This window comes from Bubalus bubalis, chromosome 1, assembly GCF_019923935.1.
Source record: "Bubalus bubalis isolate 160015118507 breed Murrah chromosome 1, NDDB_SH_1, whole genome shotgun sequence".
NCBI lineage: Eukaryota > Metazoa > Chordata > Mammalia > Artiodactyla > Bovidae > Bubalus > Bubalus bubalis.
In genome coordinates this window covers 175,318,035-175,334,762 of record NC_059157.1, presented here as the reverse complement: position 1 = coordinate 175,334,762, position 16,728 = coordinate 175,318,035, and the positions used below count along the sequence as shown (strand labels likewise).

Genomic DNA, 16,728 nt, shown 5'->3' with positions numbered 1-16,728 from the left:
TAAGAAAACATTCTAGGTAGATCCCCAGAACCTCTGAACTAAAGGCTGAGTCACTATCTGCATTCACAGAAGCCAGTCGTTAAGATTTTGCGCCTGAGATTCAGCAATAAGAAAATAAAACTTTTTAACACACATGTTTTAGATTAGAGCAGGGTTTCTCACCCCCATGCTGTCTCATAGGAGGATGGTCCTGTGCATTGTAGGAAGTTGAGTAGCACCTGAACTCCATTCACTACCTGTCAGAAACAACCTCCAGTGAGCTGAGACAAATAAAACTTCTAGACATACTAAATGCCCCACTTGAGGTAAAAAAAAAAAAGCCACAGGTTGGGAACTACTGGCTACGAAGATCAAAAGCTGCCAATTCAAGAATCATAATTCACAAAGATCCCATTTTTTTTCTATTCTACAGATATCCCACAATCTTTGGCAACTACATGTTTTTAAAAATGCCAATAGCTAGTAGGCTTAACACTTTCAAAAGAACAGAAGTGCTGTTGAGAAGGATATGAAAAATCTAGAATCCTTTTGCAGTTGGATTTTGCAGGTGGGAATGTAATATGAAACAGTTATTTTAGAAAACAATGGTAGTTCCTCAAAAGATAAAAAACAAAATTACCATATGATCTAGTAATTCTACTTATGGGTACATAGCCAAAAGAACTGACAGCAACATCTCAAAAATATATTTGCACACTCATGTTCATAGCAGTGTTATTCACAATAGCTAAAATGTGGGAGCAAACAACTGGATAAACAAAATGTAGTACATAAACTGGGTATTAGGGGCGCTAGTGGTAAAGAATCTCCTTGCCAATGCAAGAGACATGGGCTGGATCCCTGGATGGGAAGATCCCGTGGAGGAGGAAATGGCACCCTACTCCAGTGCTCTTGCCTGGAAAATTCCATGGGCAGAGGAGCCTGGCGGGCTGCAATCCATGGGGTCACTAAGAGTCAGACATGATGGAGTGACTGAATATACACACATACATATACACACACACACACACAATTCAACAAGTGAACTTACCATGATCTTATTAAAGAATGTAACATGCTCTTGACGTATACATGAAGAGAGGATTAAAACAGTGGAACGAGAACATAGTTCTCTCTATTCCTTTCATTCAAAAAGATGAAGTATTTTAAGTATTTAAAAATACTCAGCAGTAACAGTTCTGGGATATAAAAGAAAGTGCCTAACATAGGAATCCTTTACTGAGAGAAAGCAGATAGGACCAGGGATCAGATCCACTAAGATTCAAGCGGTAGTGAGAAACACAGTTCCAGGATACATTCCAGCTTAGAATCAGAGGATTCAAGGAATGAGAGGTGGCCATGGGGAATCATCAGGGAAGTTAGTAGTAACCAATCTGCAGGTGGAGCGGCTGCTATGGTCACATATGCCCCTTGCTCTGTTTGTGCTGAGCTGAAACAGCAATGGGATCAGCCCAAAACTGAGGTGAGGAGCAGGATACTGAGTACTTGGGAGACACTTGATCTCAGACAGGAGGAAATCTTCACATACAGGAAACTTATTTTCAGCACAGCCTACCCCAAATCCTACAGACACTGAATGCAGGTTACAGTGAATAAGCAAACAACCAGGGGGCCACAAGTACAAAAGAGCTAAACTAAGAATCACCAAACACTGAGAAAAGCCAAAATAAGAAGAAAAGACAGATGCCAAAAGAAGAAGCAAGACCACTTTAAAGATAAGATTGTTTTATTCCTCAGAGAGAATTAATGTGACAGAAGAGCCATGAAAAAGGAATAAACAAATCTTTTAAAAGATAGAAATCTTTTAAAAGATAAATAAACTCCTACCTGACTAATCATAAGAAACTGCAAGTTAAAATAATGTGACATCAGTTTATGTTCACTGAATCAATAAATTAAAAGGGTTGGCAGAAATGCAAAAGGATAGAAACTCTCCCACAGTGTGTTTTAACTCTTTTAGGGTATGCAACTTGATAGAATTCTTACTAAAAGGAGACAAACCTTACAACCTATAATTTTATTTATATGAATTTATCCTACAAAACACAAACATGTATAAAGACATATGAAACATTCACTGCAACAAAGCTTTAGTAGAGAATAAGTGGAAATAAGCAAACATACATCAGTGGAGGTATGAATATTTAATAACTAATGGTATCAGTAATTAATGTCATGAAATATTAACAAGGCTTTCATAAAGAGAGAAGTGGAACTCTTCCTACAAACATTACAAAATCCATAAAATGCACTGCATGAAAAGGAAGAAAGTAAAAAGATCTCGAACTTTAAAAAAAATATACAGATATGTACACACAAAGCTAAACTGTTTATACACTTCTCTCTAGGAGAGAAAGGTAAGTAGCAGTTAGTAAAAAAACTTATTTTTGGTTCCATATAGTTTATTCATTGTACTATGACTAACCTAGACAGTGTATTAAAAAGCAGAGACATTACTTTGCCTACAATGGTCCGTACAGTCAAAGCTCTGGTTTTTCCAATAGTCATGTTATGGATGTGAGAGCTAAACAATAAAAAGGGCTGAGCGCTAAAGAATTGATGCCTTTGAACTGTGGTGCTGGAGAAGACTTACGAACGTCTCTTGAACACCAAGGTGATCAAACCAGTCAATCCTAAAGGAAATTGACCTTGAATATTCATTGGAAGGACTGATGCTGAAGCTGAAGTTCCACTACTTTGGCCACCTAATGTGAAGAGCTGACTCACTGAAAAAGACCCTAATGCTGGGAACAACTGAAGGCAGGAGGAGAAGGGGACGACAGAGGATGAGATGGTTGGATGGCATCACTGACTCGATGGACATGAGTTTTGAGCAAACTCCAAGGGATGGTGAAGGACAGGGAAGCCTGTCGTGCTACCGTCCATGAGGTCGCAGAGAGTCAATGTGACTGAGTGACTGAACAACAACTATGTGCCCACTAAAAACAAAAAATACAGCAAACCTGGACAAGACTATTGCATCCTCATTAAGGAAAGAACCTCTGATTTATGTAAGATAGCAGCAGATCATAGGAGACAAAACACAAATTAATTTAGGCTTCTGATATTCAAAGAGCAATATTAAGACTAATAAAGGGTAACTAAAAATAGGCATGAGAATGAAGACAGGAGTATATACATGTTATCTCTCAGACTGCAATTGTATGCTTCCATAATTTCCAGACAAGCTGAAAAGTGTATACTTGTAATAAAATTATTTTATTTCATTAAAGAGAACTACAGTTGACCATTAAACAACATGAGGATTAGGGTTGCAGACTCTTGGCACAGTCAAAAACCATATATAATTTTACAGTTGATACTCTGTATCTGAGGTTCTGTATCCACAAATTGAATCAACTTGCAGATCATGCAGTACTGTAGTATGTATTTAATGAGAAATCTGTGTGTAAAAGGACCTATGCAGTAACTGTGTTCTTCAAGGGTCAACTGTACTTTGAAAGTATTTGTAGTAGGAGTTACTTGCACTGCAGGGCTATGGACATTTTGGAGAACTCTATAAAAAGCATAAGACAGCCTGGGAAATATCCAAAACAATCTTAAGAAAGAAGAACAAAACTGGAGCAATCACACTCCCTGACTTCAGACTATATTACAAAGCTACAGTAATCAAACAGTATGGGACTGGCACAAAAACAAGACACACAGATCAATGGAAATGAACAGAAAGCCCAGGAATATATCCATACACTTATTGTCAACTAATCTACAAGAAAGGAGGCAAGAATATACAATAGAGAAAAGACAGTCTCTTCAATAAGTAGCTTTGAGAAAACATGGACAGCTACATGTAAAAGAATGAAATCAGAACATTCTCTAACACTACACACAAAAATAAACTCAAAATGGTACTATAAAACTCCTAGAGGGAAACATAAGCAAAATACTCTGACATAAATTGCAGCAACATTTTTTTATCTGTCTCCTACAGTAATGGAAACAGAAGCCAAAGTAAACAAATGGGAGCCAGTTAAACTTAACAGCTTATGCACAGTAAAGGAAATCATAAACAAAATGAAAAGACAATTTACAGAATGGGAGAAAATATTTACAAACAATGCAACCAACAAGAGATTAATTTCCAAAATATACAAACAGCTTATACAGCTCAATAAAAAAATACAAACAAAAAAATATTAAATGTGTAGAACATCTAAATATTAATAGCTGTTTCTCCAAAGAAGACATACAGATAGCCAATAGGCACAGGAAAAGATTCTCAACATTTCTGATTATTAGAGAAATACAAATCAAGACAAAAATGAGGTACCACTTCACACCAGTCAAAATGGTAATCATCAAAAAGCCTATAATTCATAAATGCTGGAAAGGGTGTAAGGAAAAAAGAACCCAACTACACTGTTGGTGGGAATGTAAACTGCTGCAACCACTATAAAAGACAGTATGGAGGTTCCTTAAAAGACCTAAAAATAGAGTGGCTATATGATCCAACTATTCCACCCCTGGACATATATCCAGACGAGATGAAAACTCTAACTTAAAAAGATCCCTGCACACCAATGTTCACAGCAGCACTATTTACAATAGCCAAGACATGGAAGCAATGTAAATGTTCACTGACTGATGAATGGATAAAGAAGATGTGGTATGTATACACACATATATACACATCTTACAATGGAATATTAGTCATAAAAGAATGAAGTATTTCCTACTGTATAGCACATGGAACTATATTCAATATCCTGTGATAAAACATAATGCAAAAGAATATGTACACATATGTGTAACTGAATCACTTTGCTATACAGTAGAAATTACCACAAAATTATAACTATACTTCAATAAAATAACATTTAAAAACAGAATGAAACATTGCCACTTACAGGAGAAGGAATGAACCTAGAGATTATCACACTAACTGAAGTATAATTCACTTAGATTATCACACTAAGTGAAGTTTTATCTACAAAACAGAAATAGATACAAACACCAAAAAACAAACTTTACAGTTACCAAAGAAGAAAGTTAAGGGGAATAAATTGGGAGTTTGGAATTAACAGATACACACAACTATATATAAAACAGATAATAAAGATCTATTGTATAGCAAAGGGAACTATATGCAGTAGCTTGTAATAATCAATAATGGAAAAAAATCTGAAACATATATATAAAACTGAATCACTCTGCTGACACCTGAAACACTGTAAAGCAATTGTACCTCAATTTAAAAAGGGCTTCCTTGGTAGTCCAGTGGTTAAGAATATGCCTGCCCATACAGGCAATACGGGTTCCAATCCCTGGTCTAGGTAGATTCCACATGGCACGGAGCAACTAAGCCCATGCATCACCACTACTGAGCCCAGGCTCTAGAGCCCACAAGTAGAACTATTGAAACCCATACGCCCTATAGCCCCTGTTCTGCAACAATGAGAAACGCACGTGCTGCAAGTACAGAGTAGACCCTGCTAATTGCAACTAGAGAAAGGCGGTGCACAGCAAGGAAGACCAGGGCAACCAAAATTTTAAAAACAATTTAAAAAAATTTTTTAATTAAAGAAAAAAAGAAGAAGAAAAAGAAATGAAGAAGACAGCCTGGGCCAGACATTTCTCTAACTACAACATTAAATATTGCATTCATTCTGTACAAATAATAAAAGCATATACATTATCTCCATTGGCCTCCTGGTGCTGGGAGCCGGCATATTGCATATTGAGTGCATATTGCATGTTGAGTGCAGCACTTTCCACAGCATCATCTTTCAGGATCTGGAATAGCTCAACTGGAAGTCTATCACTGCCAGGAGCCAGGGTGAGGAACTCCTCCCGTGGCAAAGGTCATGAGGAAGGAGGCTCGGCATACGAAAAGGCGGGATCGAGCCTCAGAAGTCCCCCTGGGAATTCTCGAGCATCTACCCCCAAAACCAGAGTCTGCCTACTTTCTGCTTCGTGCTTTCACCTACACCTCTGACTTTACGGGGGCTGTCCCCCACTACCTCTCTCTGAAAAAAGAGTTAGCTTACAGCTCCAGTTAACAATTCCTGGGTGTGACAGTGTTTCAACCTACAAACTCCTTTGGAAATCCTCTAGCCTGCCTGAATAGGTTTTTCCGGCCACATGTGATTGCTCAGAGCCTCCCAACTGTGAGAGGCATGAGATGTTCTAAACTGTCTAAACACAGATTCCTTTGAGCAGTTAAAAGATTGATTAGAAATTGTATTGGTGAAGGGATTTTCACTTGTTGGGCCAATGTTTGCTGCTAAGTCTCCATATCCCTTACCTGCTGTGTCCCTGCCAGTGTATAAATTAATATAATTGGTGTAAGTAGTAGCTTTAATGTTTGTAACCTGGGGCCCTTGAGTTAACTCTTTTTCTTGTTATAGCCCACCACACCTTTGCTCTGTAGGAATGCAACTTTATCTAATGCTTTTGGAGGGTGGCTCCTGACCAATCACCTTTAGAGAAAAGTAAGTTTTCTGAAGAAAGGGTCTTAAAATGTTAACAGGCCTCCGGGCCAGAAGATGATGCAAATCACCTAAGCTTTTGCATATGATAAGTTTGCAGGAAGAAAGTCTGGCTTGCTGCATGACTCTACCCCTTCCCCCATTATCCTCTATGCATAACTTAAGGTATAAAAACTACTTTGAAAAATAAAGTGCGGGCCTTGTTCACTGAAACTTGGTCTCCCCATGTCGCTCTCTCTTTCAAATTCTGGCTGAGTCTCCATCTGGAGCGCGGAACCCACCATGCTTGCTAATTATGCCTGGGCTTCTAAGATCCGACCGGGGAGGCCTCAGTGTCTCCTCTCCTTCGGGAGAACGGAAGGACGCCTGCGGCCTACCTAAGTGGTGCAAACTTCTTGTCTTGAAGTTTTATTGGTCTCCCGCGTAAACCAAGCTACTCAGCCTCTTTTCTCCACTGAATTTTCCTACTGAGCTATCCTCATTCTATTACTCTTTATATCTTTGATAAATAAATAATTAAATAGGTCGCCGACGCCGTCCCCGCTTCGAATACCCTGGATCAGCCGGGGCTGGACCCCGGCATCCTGGCTTCTAACTAATGACCATTCTATATAAAGTGGCATTACTGTAGTCACTTGAAAACTATAAACTGATGACATGAAAAGAAAATATCAGATTAAAACTCAGAAAACTCTTAAAGTTAAAGCAGAAAAAATTATTATTAAAAAATATAGATGGTAGAAATATTACACATATTGTAAACAAAATAAACAAAGTAATCTATTTTGAAGTCTTTGGGCAGAAACAATGGGAATGTTGTGCGTAGCAGAGACTGCTATTTATGTCAATATGCACTGTCCCCTTCTAGCTTTATTAACTATAATCTCTTACTCTTAACAAAGTACATGACTGCCGGCCAAGGACTACATTTCTCAGTTTCACTTATCGTTAGGTATGGCCTCTAGTCTAACTCTTCCTGTTTCTGTGGTCCAGAAGGTAGTAATGTAGAAAGTTGAAGCACCAATAATAAACGAGATAAAAACTACATATTAACATAAAAGATTACCAAGATGCAAGAAACCTGGGTCTCCAGCAGTGCAAAACCTGCCTTAAATATACATGCTGTATTGAAGTTAAGAAAATATCACCTCCTCATTCAACGGAATAACATTCAAAAGATGGTATCGTTCATTTACGAAGTGTCAGAGCATCCATCACAGACCAGCTGCTGAACCTGTGCTTGAACCAGCAAAGTGCTTACTAACTAAACACAGACCAACCTGAAACAGCAGCCATTTAACAAAATATTAGCATGTACATACTCATGCACACTCAGACTATTCTTCCATATGAGTATGGTCTTCCATAAGTACATTACCATAAATGACATGAAAGTGAATAATAATAAGCACAACTTTGTAACATAAGGCTACTTTAAAACCTTGATACTTACTGATACATTAGCACTATCACTGCTTGCAATCTCAGCTGCTTTTTCAATAATCTGTCAAAAAAAATTGAAAAAATTAAAATTTGGCTCTTGTATTTGTAAAATTATAAGTGTAAATGTCTAGACTTGTACATAGACTTATACATCCACATGTACACAGGCTACATATGATATGGAATTTCTATGGTTTATAACGTAAGCGTGAATTTTAAATGCAAAGTGGTATTATCTTCAAACACTCGACAAAACTCTTTACTATAAAGGACTATTGACTCCCAGAGTATACTAGGATTCTCTATAGATAAAATAAGCAGTGTCTAGTATATATGAACAAATTTTTAATATAAGTAAATATTTTCTGGTTAACAAAATGCAAAAGTATGTAATAGTAGGGAAATGGCAACCCACTCCAGTATTCTTGCCTGGAGATTTCCATGAATGTAGGACCCTGGTGGGCTACAGTCCATGGTGTCTCAAAGAGTTGGGCACGATTTACCAACTAAACAATGTAATATTTACCAAACACAGATTAAGTTTTTATCATTTCTCTCGTTTTCTTCTGAATTAGTAGATAACAAAAGCAGAAGTAATGTCAAGAGAAAACATAAAAATATTTTCTGAATTTAGTAAGTTCAAAAGAGGCTCTGATTCTTGAAAAGATGGGGAACCCACTGTTCTACTGGAAAGGCTCAGCAGGTAAAAAAACCTGAAGACCCATAACCAGTTACTGAGTTAACTAATTCTCTGCAAATAACTTAATTGCATCCATATGTATAAAGTACACTGGTAATTTCATCCTATTTCATAAGGTTGTTATGTGATAAAGTTATATCATAATTAATATTAAGCAATAATCATAAAAGTAATTTGAAACATAAAATGTATACAAGTGGGTAAAGCAGAAAACATTAAATAAAAACATAAGAAATTTTCACTTTTTATATCTGCATTATGTTTTTTAAATGATCATATATGCAATTGTACAATTAAAAGAAAAATAAAAACTATAAATATATTATACACATTTAAAGACTAAACATTCCGTCCTACGTAGATCTTCAAAGACAGACTCTCCAAGGGATCAAAAAGGTAAAAGTAAAGTTTAATAATCAGGTGTAGATGATTCTGTTGACAACAATGCTGAAATAGAACATTTCAAAAAACTGGACTTCTCTTAAAATATTAGATTAAAAATACTTAAAATTGCACAAGATGTTAGATTTGTAAAACCACTTCAAAAAGCATTTCTTCTGATCCAAAAGAAATTATAAGTGACTGCTGAACACATACAATGCTATGCTAAGTCACGTCAGTCATTTCCGACTCTGTGCGACCCCATAGACGGCAGCCCACCAGGCTGCCCCCGTCCCTGGGATTCTCCAGGCAAGAACACTGGAGTGGGCTGCCATTTCCTTCTCCAATGCATGAAAGTGAAAAGTGAAAGTGAAGTCGCTCAGTCGTGTCGGACTCTTAGCGACCCCATGGACTGCAGCCTAAGAGGCTCCTCCGTCCATGGGATTTTCCAAGCAAGAGGTACTGGAGTGGGGTGCCATTGCCTTCTCCGACACATACAGTAACTGAAGACAAAAAAAAGTCTGAGCTTGGACTATTAACTGTATCAAGTAGCTATAGTTTATGTATAAATTCCTAATCTAAAGAATAAAGCCACAAAATAAATGTAATGGATGCATCAAAACATACCTTCTACCCAGTGTACACTAAAGTATATGGTTCTTGACATATTTGAGATTTCTACTGTAATAATCACAAATTTTAATTTGGTTGTATATTACTGAACAGAAAAAGATTCAAGAAGAAAATGAAAAATTATGTCTATGTGGATAAAATTGAATTAAAATGAAAGTAAAGGAAGAAATATCTGTTGGTACAGAATGTTAAAATACAATTAAGTGTACAATATATTAATTGAAATTGTACTATAGCATAAATGTTTAAAGGCAGCTTGGACTCAAATAACTTAAGTAAATAAACGAAACTTCTTATTTATTATCTGAGAATTTGCTCAAAGATTTCCTCACAAAGATCAGCATCAATCATACCTGAAACAAAGATGCCAAACCTGAAGATAAAACATATGACAGCTTAACTCTCTTAGCATGTAAATGATCACAGCCTAATTTTCAACCTCCATCAGACACTCTCCATATCCTGAAGACATGCAGCTTATACACTAAAAAGTTATGTTAAGAAACAGAAGCCCTTGCTGTAGCTTTTACAAAAATAAGTCCTACTAACACCATATTCAACAAAAATAATCTGTTCTTTGCATACCAACTCTAATCACACTAGTGATTATTTTTAAACTGAACTGACACACTGGCACGTTTCACTGAATATTTCACATGTGTAGAGCTATACATGAATGCACTCATAGCCCTTTTAAATTGGAAAGAATCTCAGAGAACAATTATGATTTCCTCATTTTATAAATAAGGAATCTGAACTCCAGAGATGCCATGTCTCACTTGCTCACTGATAAAGCCAGTACTAAACAGAGCTGGCTTCCGGCTCAGTGGTCTTTCCACTGAACCAAGTTATAAATGTATATAACATCTTCAAAGAGAAGCAAACATATCTAGCTTAAGTGATAAAGATACAGAGCTGAGAACTAATAACTGAATTATTCATACACAGTGCCACTTTAAATAATTAGCTTACCTTATCGAAGGGAGGATAGTAATACGGTTGTTTTTTATTCTCTGGGAATTTTATGTGCAAAGCTGTTGCATTTTCTGTATATGGATTTGTTTGAACAGTTCCCATTGGATTCAACATTTCTTCAAGTTCATCTAAAACATGCAAATAATTTTGATTCTTAGGAAAATGTTTTTAAAACTATAACAAAACCTTAATGGATTCCTATCATGAAAATTACCTTAAAAGTGTGTCATCAAGACCACTCTGGTGGTCCAGTAGCTAAGACTCCCCGCTCCCAGTGCAGAGGGCCCCAGTCTGACCCCTGGTCAGGGAACTAGATCCCGCATGCTGCAACTAAAGATCCTTCATGCCACAACTAAGAACCAGCACAGTCAAATAAATAAATATTTGGCGGGGTTGGGGGGGTGGGGGCTGGAGGACAACAACTGTGTCACCTATGGAAGTTTGATAGACAATATCACTAAGCCTCTAATCTTCATACTTGGCACAAAATTTGAATGTAGTTTACATAGCATCTTTAAAATGAAAAAAAAATTAATAAAAACTAGTAGCTACCTCACAACTTTCTTCAAATTTGTTCCAGTATGCTCAATCTACAAATAAAAAAAGGTGGAACTACTTTCACTTGCTCAAAATTAGGTGGTCCATAGGAATTTTTATTATTTCAACAACATTAATTTCTTAGTCACATATGTTCTGATTTTCATAGTCCTCACAGTCCCAAACTAGCATTTTGAGTGTCATCAATGACATTCCTTTTGACAAACCTAATGTTGGTAATATTTCTCTGTGATCTCAAAGCTGTTGATATAAACACCTTCTTTGGTAGCTTCTGAAACATTCCATCCAAGTGGTTCTTCTTCAAGACACTCCTTCATCTTCTCTATCACTCTAAGTATAGTCCATTCACAGATAATGCATGGTAATCAAAAGTCAATATTATCTTAAACTCTGGAGATCATATAACTTTCTCACTTCACAGAGAAGTAAACTGTTGAAGAGACATTAAACTCTGAGGAAACAGAGTTAGCAGTACAAACTAAAGTCTCCCCTCTCCAAACTATTTCTCTCATAACAGATTTTTCTCACCTTCTTTTGTACTTTAGTAAGGAAATAAAAGATAAAACTATATTCTGTCCAGACCTGATGTCCAGGTAGTATGAAAACCCAGAATTGTCTCTCAAAGCTAGAAAATCTTTCCAAAATACTTAAAAAGTTTCAGCTCTTTAATCAGTCCTTTGCTTATCAAGTTTAATACTCTCAAATCTCACAGATTCCATTTTGACCTAGATTGAAGGAATTCTCATAATTTCCACACTTCTAAAGCTGACTTCTCAGCAAATTAATAATATCCTCTATTTGTGTTATCTACATAGTAGTGTTATTTTGTCCTATCAATTGCAACCTATCTAAAGTCCAGGGTAGCATTTCAGTATTATCAGCCCCTAACATATGAAGAGAACACTGCACAAAATATGCTATTTTGCTTTAAAATAGGGAGAAAACTAGAAATTGGTGTTTGTATTTCCTGCTATATACATAAGGAATTAATGTGATTATAAACCTTCTAATGAGAAGCTATGAACTCTAGATATTAGAGTATTTATAGTTCCTGTGTTTCTAGCTTGTACCTACTAGGATAAATGTGAATTCTAGAAACACAACAAGCAGAACAAATATCTCTAACATTTTGTTAGAGATAAATTCAGGTCCATGGGACGACAAGTTAATTGCAAAACTTGTCAATTTTTCTAAAAATATCAGTCAAGTTACTTACTGATTTTGGAGAACGTGTGTGAGTCTAAATTAAAATTTTCAGAAAAGTATACTGCTGAACAGAATAATATTTACTCTGAAACTACAGCTCCTCTTAAGAAATGTGTAAATGCACACCACTCGCCTATATTTAGGGAATAACGTGGTAAGTGAAAATTAATGGGAAAAATAGGAATAAAAGAACATACACAAATAAAATACTAGAATATGAGCAGTTTATAAATATGTCTGTTGGTAACTGATTATCCAAATACAGTTTCAAGGGTAGCAACTACTAAGATAGAGCATTTAAAAATGTTTGTCACCCACAAAATAATTTTTAAAAGCAAGAAGGTTCACAATTTTATGAAACAGATTAACCAATGATGAAGACAGGGGGGAAAAAAGACAGTATTTTAACACAAAATAAAATCTCCAACATTTGGGAAAGCTATAAGAAGAATGGAAAGAGTCAAGTAATCTTTTGCAAAAATCCTAGGTTTGAACCAATTACGTAAGACTGACTGACTTCCCTTTTTCATCCATAAAAAGCCATCTCATCTCTTAACATGAGAATGTAAGCATTTCCTCTAGTTATTATCATATAGTTTTTAAAAATGAATATTATTGTTTAAAAGTCAGATAAGAGTTATTTCCTTAGTATTTTTTTTCCTCCACTGATAGGTAATTTTAGGAGTACTATTTAAGCCATCTCACAGGAGTACTATTTAAGAAATACAGGCGTATGGAAGATGCTCCTCTCCTAGCTCAAGTTTCAGGCTAAAGCTAACTAAGGAATAAGTGTTTTTACTATCCTTCCAATGTTAGTTAATGCTTCTTCTAGTGTAGAAGTTTAGAACAACTAGCAACAACAGAGGTTGTTATAAAAAGACATTGTTCATGAGAATTTCTCAGAAACCTATAAAAAATAAAACAGTTAATGTGAGAAAATACTCATCCAAGTAAATGTATTGAGATACAAACCACTTGTAAATATATTAATATAATCTTTGGGAAAATCTGTTTTAGAATAAACAATAAAAATATGAAAAGATGGTTTCTTTACTGGACTGAAAAAAGAGTGAGTCATGAAAACATGTTAACTAGTCCCCACATGCCAAAAATTACTCTTTAACACTAAGGATTAGAATGTAAATCTTACCAGGAAATGAAGACCAGCTGTGTAATATTATATCTCCAGATCTCAACTGTCCTTTAAAGTCAAAAACCATTGTATTTACCCAGGCTACAGGATAATGCTGTTGAGAAAGATACCATTGCATAAATATGCTAAGAATGAACTTTAAGGTATGAACAGGCACATGCCTTTTGCTTCAATATTGCTTCTAGAGTTCTAGATGATTTCCCCCCAAATCACCCAATATAAAAACAAGATGTACATGGAAAGATGCTCAACATCTTTATAATGGTTTACGAAAATTCTAAAAGCTAATTAATGTCTCTCACAGAGGAATATGCAAAAAATAGAACATTTATTCTGCATACGTTGCAAATGATGAGGAATTTTTAATAATTCAAGAAAATATCCCTGATATAATGTCAGATTATGTGTCTTAAGAGCTTTCAGTCTACATAAATCTTAATTTAGCAAAAGGAAATGTCTCTAGGTATTGTAGAATTTATTTACATTTCTAAAAAGGAAACACCAAGCTAACAGAACTTTTATGTAGACAATCAGACTAATTAACCTAGTCCCAGGAAACGGCTACCCACTGCAGTACTCTTGCCTGGACAGAGAAGCCTGGCGGGCCACAGTCTATGGGGTCGCAAGAGTCGGACACGACTAAGCACATACAGTGCAGCACAGTACAGAACAGAAAAGGCTATAAAAGCTTGAACACTTTGACAAAAAATATGTATCTGTTGAGGAAAAAAATACTAAGGAAATAACTCTTATCTGACTTTTAAACAATAATATTCATTTTTAAAAACTATATGATAAGGGAGGAGGGAGGAGGGTTTAGGATGGGAAACACGTGTATACCTGTGGCGGATTCATGTTGATACATGGCAAAACCAATACAATATTGTAAAGTTAAGAAACAAAATAAAATTAAAAAAAAAAAAAGAATATCAACAAAAAACTTGGAAAAAAAAAAGAAACAAAAAAAACTATATGATAATAACTAGAGGAAATGATTACATTTTCATGTTAAGAATAAAAGGATACAAATTCTTGTAGATAAATATAGTAACCACATTTTTTAATATATAAAATTCATATACCCATCTTCAAAAAAAAAAAACCCTTTCCATAAAGTAAGAAGAAAACAAAAAAGACTTGAAAAATGTGAAATGGAAGATAAGATCAGGTTCACCATCCTTTATCCACAATTTCAAAGTCTAAGAAACTCTTAAAAAGCAAAGGTTCATTTATAACTCATTTGACAATAAAACATGACCAGAAATGACATGAAGCTAACTGACAGCCTTCATTTGTCTCATTTAGTGTGAATATTCATATATTTCACTTCTAGAAACTGATGTGTTTGATTACTGAGTTGTCCCAGACCCTACATGGGGTGTTGAGTGATCTACGATCTTTCTAAAATACATAAAATTTTAAATTCTTAAATATATCTGACACCTGAAGTTTTAGTTCACCTGTAATATTTTAACTCTTTTCATTCTTAACTATATTTTATAAAAAGCAAACATTTATAATAGAACACTTATATTTATGATATTTACTAAATTAGCCAAAACAAAAATGAAAACGACATAAGGGAGACTTACTGTCTTTTCAAAAATCAATTCTTAGGGACAAAAATTATATGATATAATTTCATTTATATTAATCCATTATTTTAAAGTTTAAAATTATTCCATTATGTTATTATTATTCCATTATAAAACTTTTTCAGAAATTAATATATAACTACCACTTTTCCAGATTTCCTGATGGTCTGATACTTAGAGGGATTCATGGTTTTAGTTGATTTCTTAGTTTTCACTTTATCCAAAACTGCATAAACAGCAAAACATAATCGAGTCATTCGTGGCAGGTCACAAGTGTTGATATCAAATTCCAGTGGTTCATTCCAAATATGATCATTCTTCCCTGATATCTCTGAGCTTACAACAGTTTTACACAGGAGTTCGGTACCATGAAAAAGGCCGGCCCTGACATGAACCTATAATGACGGAGACAAAAACAAACAGAGAGTCATGAATACTGCACCAGTAAAACAGCTTTGTTTTCAAGAATGGAAAAACGCATACTGGCAGAAGAAGCAGACACACTCTAGGAAAGTCTATTAGTCCACAGAACCACATGTGATTCACAAAACTGTTAGTTAAAACCTATTTTTCACGTACTAAGCAGACAAGCTAAAAAATGTCTCAATGGTGTAAATGGATCTAAAGAAACCAAGACCATAAGTATAAAAACTACTACTGTATGCTTATTTCCAATCAATTCATTTACTAAGGACCTTATCTTAGTCTTCTGTACAGCTGGGAAGGAAAGGGTGGATAAAATGTCTCCAAAATCTCTACTTACAAATAATTTATGAATCAGTCATTATAAAAGTCAACTTAAAGATATTCTATCCATATTTACGATTATCCTACACACCACTATCTTTCATTTGTGAAAGACTCAGGTTCAGAGTGATGTAGGAAATGTGCAACATGTCCCAGGAAATTTTATTTAGTCATTTACATTGTTTTATAAAACAACATGACATGATTTGCCAACAAAGGTTCGTCTAGTCAAGGCTATGGTTTTTTCCTGTGGTCATGTATGGATGTGAGAGTTGGACTGTGAAGAAGGCTGAGCGCCGAAGAATTGATGCTTTTCAACTGTGGTGTTGGAGAAGACTCTTGAGAGTCCCTTGGACTGCAAGGAGAACCAACCAGTCCGTTCTAAAGGAGATCAGCCCTGGGATTTCTTTGGAAGGAATGATGCTAAAGCTGAAACTCCAGTACTTTGGCCACCTCATGCGAAGAGTTGATTGGTTGGAAAAGACTCCGATGCTGGGAGGGATTGGGGGCAGGAGGAGAAGGGGACGACAGAGGATGAGATGGCTGGATGGCATCACTGACTCAATGGACATGAGTCTGAGTGAACTCCGGGAGTTGGTGACAGACAGGGAGGCCTGGCGTGCTGCGATTTATGGGGTCGCAAAGAGTCGGACACGACTGAGCGACTGATCTGATCTGATCTGATGACATGATTATCTCCAATTTAAAAGTGAGTGGTAAAAGTAGAATGAGTACTAAAACACAGAGCCTGGGACTTTCCTGATGGTCTAGTGATTAGCATTCTTTACCTCTACTGTAGGGAATAAGGGTTCAATTCCTGGTTGGGGAACTAAGATCCAATATGTCACACAGCACGGCCAAAAGAAGAATTTATACAAAACTCAGCTT

General features: G+C 35.8%; 1 protein-coding gene across 3 annotated transcripts in view; it reads right to left on the bottom strand.

Annotated features, from left to right (window-relative positions):
- The window catches only part of PIK3CB (phosphatidylinositol-4,5-bisphosphate 3-kinase catalytic subunit beta), a 180,479-nt gene that overhangs the window by 55,572 nt on the left and 108,179 nt on the right, over nucleotides 1-16,728 (bottom strand). For all 3 annotated transcript variants that reach the window (XM_006069974.4, XM_025290968.3, XM_025290986.3), the window contains 4 exons: nucleotides 15,237-15,488; nucleotides 13,496-13,592; nucleotides 10,579-10,709; nucleotides 7,903-7,953 (listed from right to left, as the gene is read on the bottom strand). In XM_006069974.4, the coding sequence (XP_006070036.3) occupies nucleotides 7,903-7,953; nucleotides 10,579-10,709; nucleotides 13,496-13,592; nucleotides 15,237-15,488 (531 nt within the window). The remainder of the gene's footprint in view (nucleotides 1-7,902; nucleotides 7,954-10,578; nucleotides 10,710-13,495; nucleotides 13,593-15,236; nucleotides 15,489-16,728) is intronic.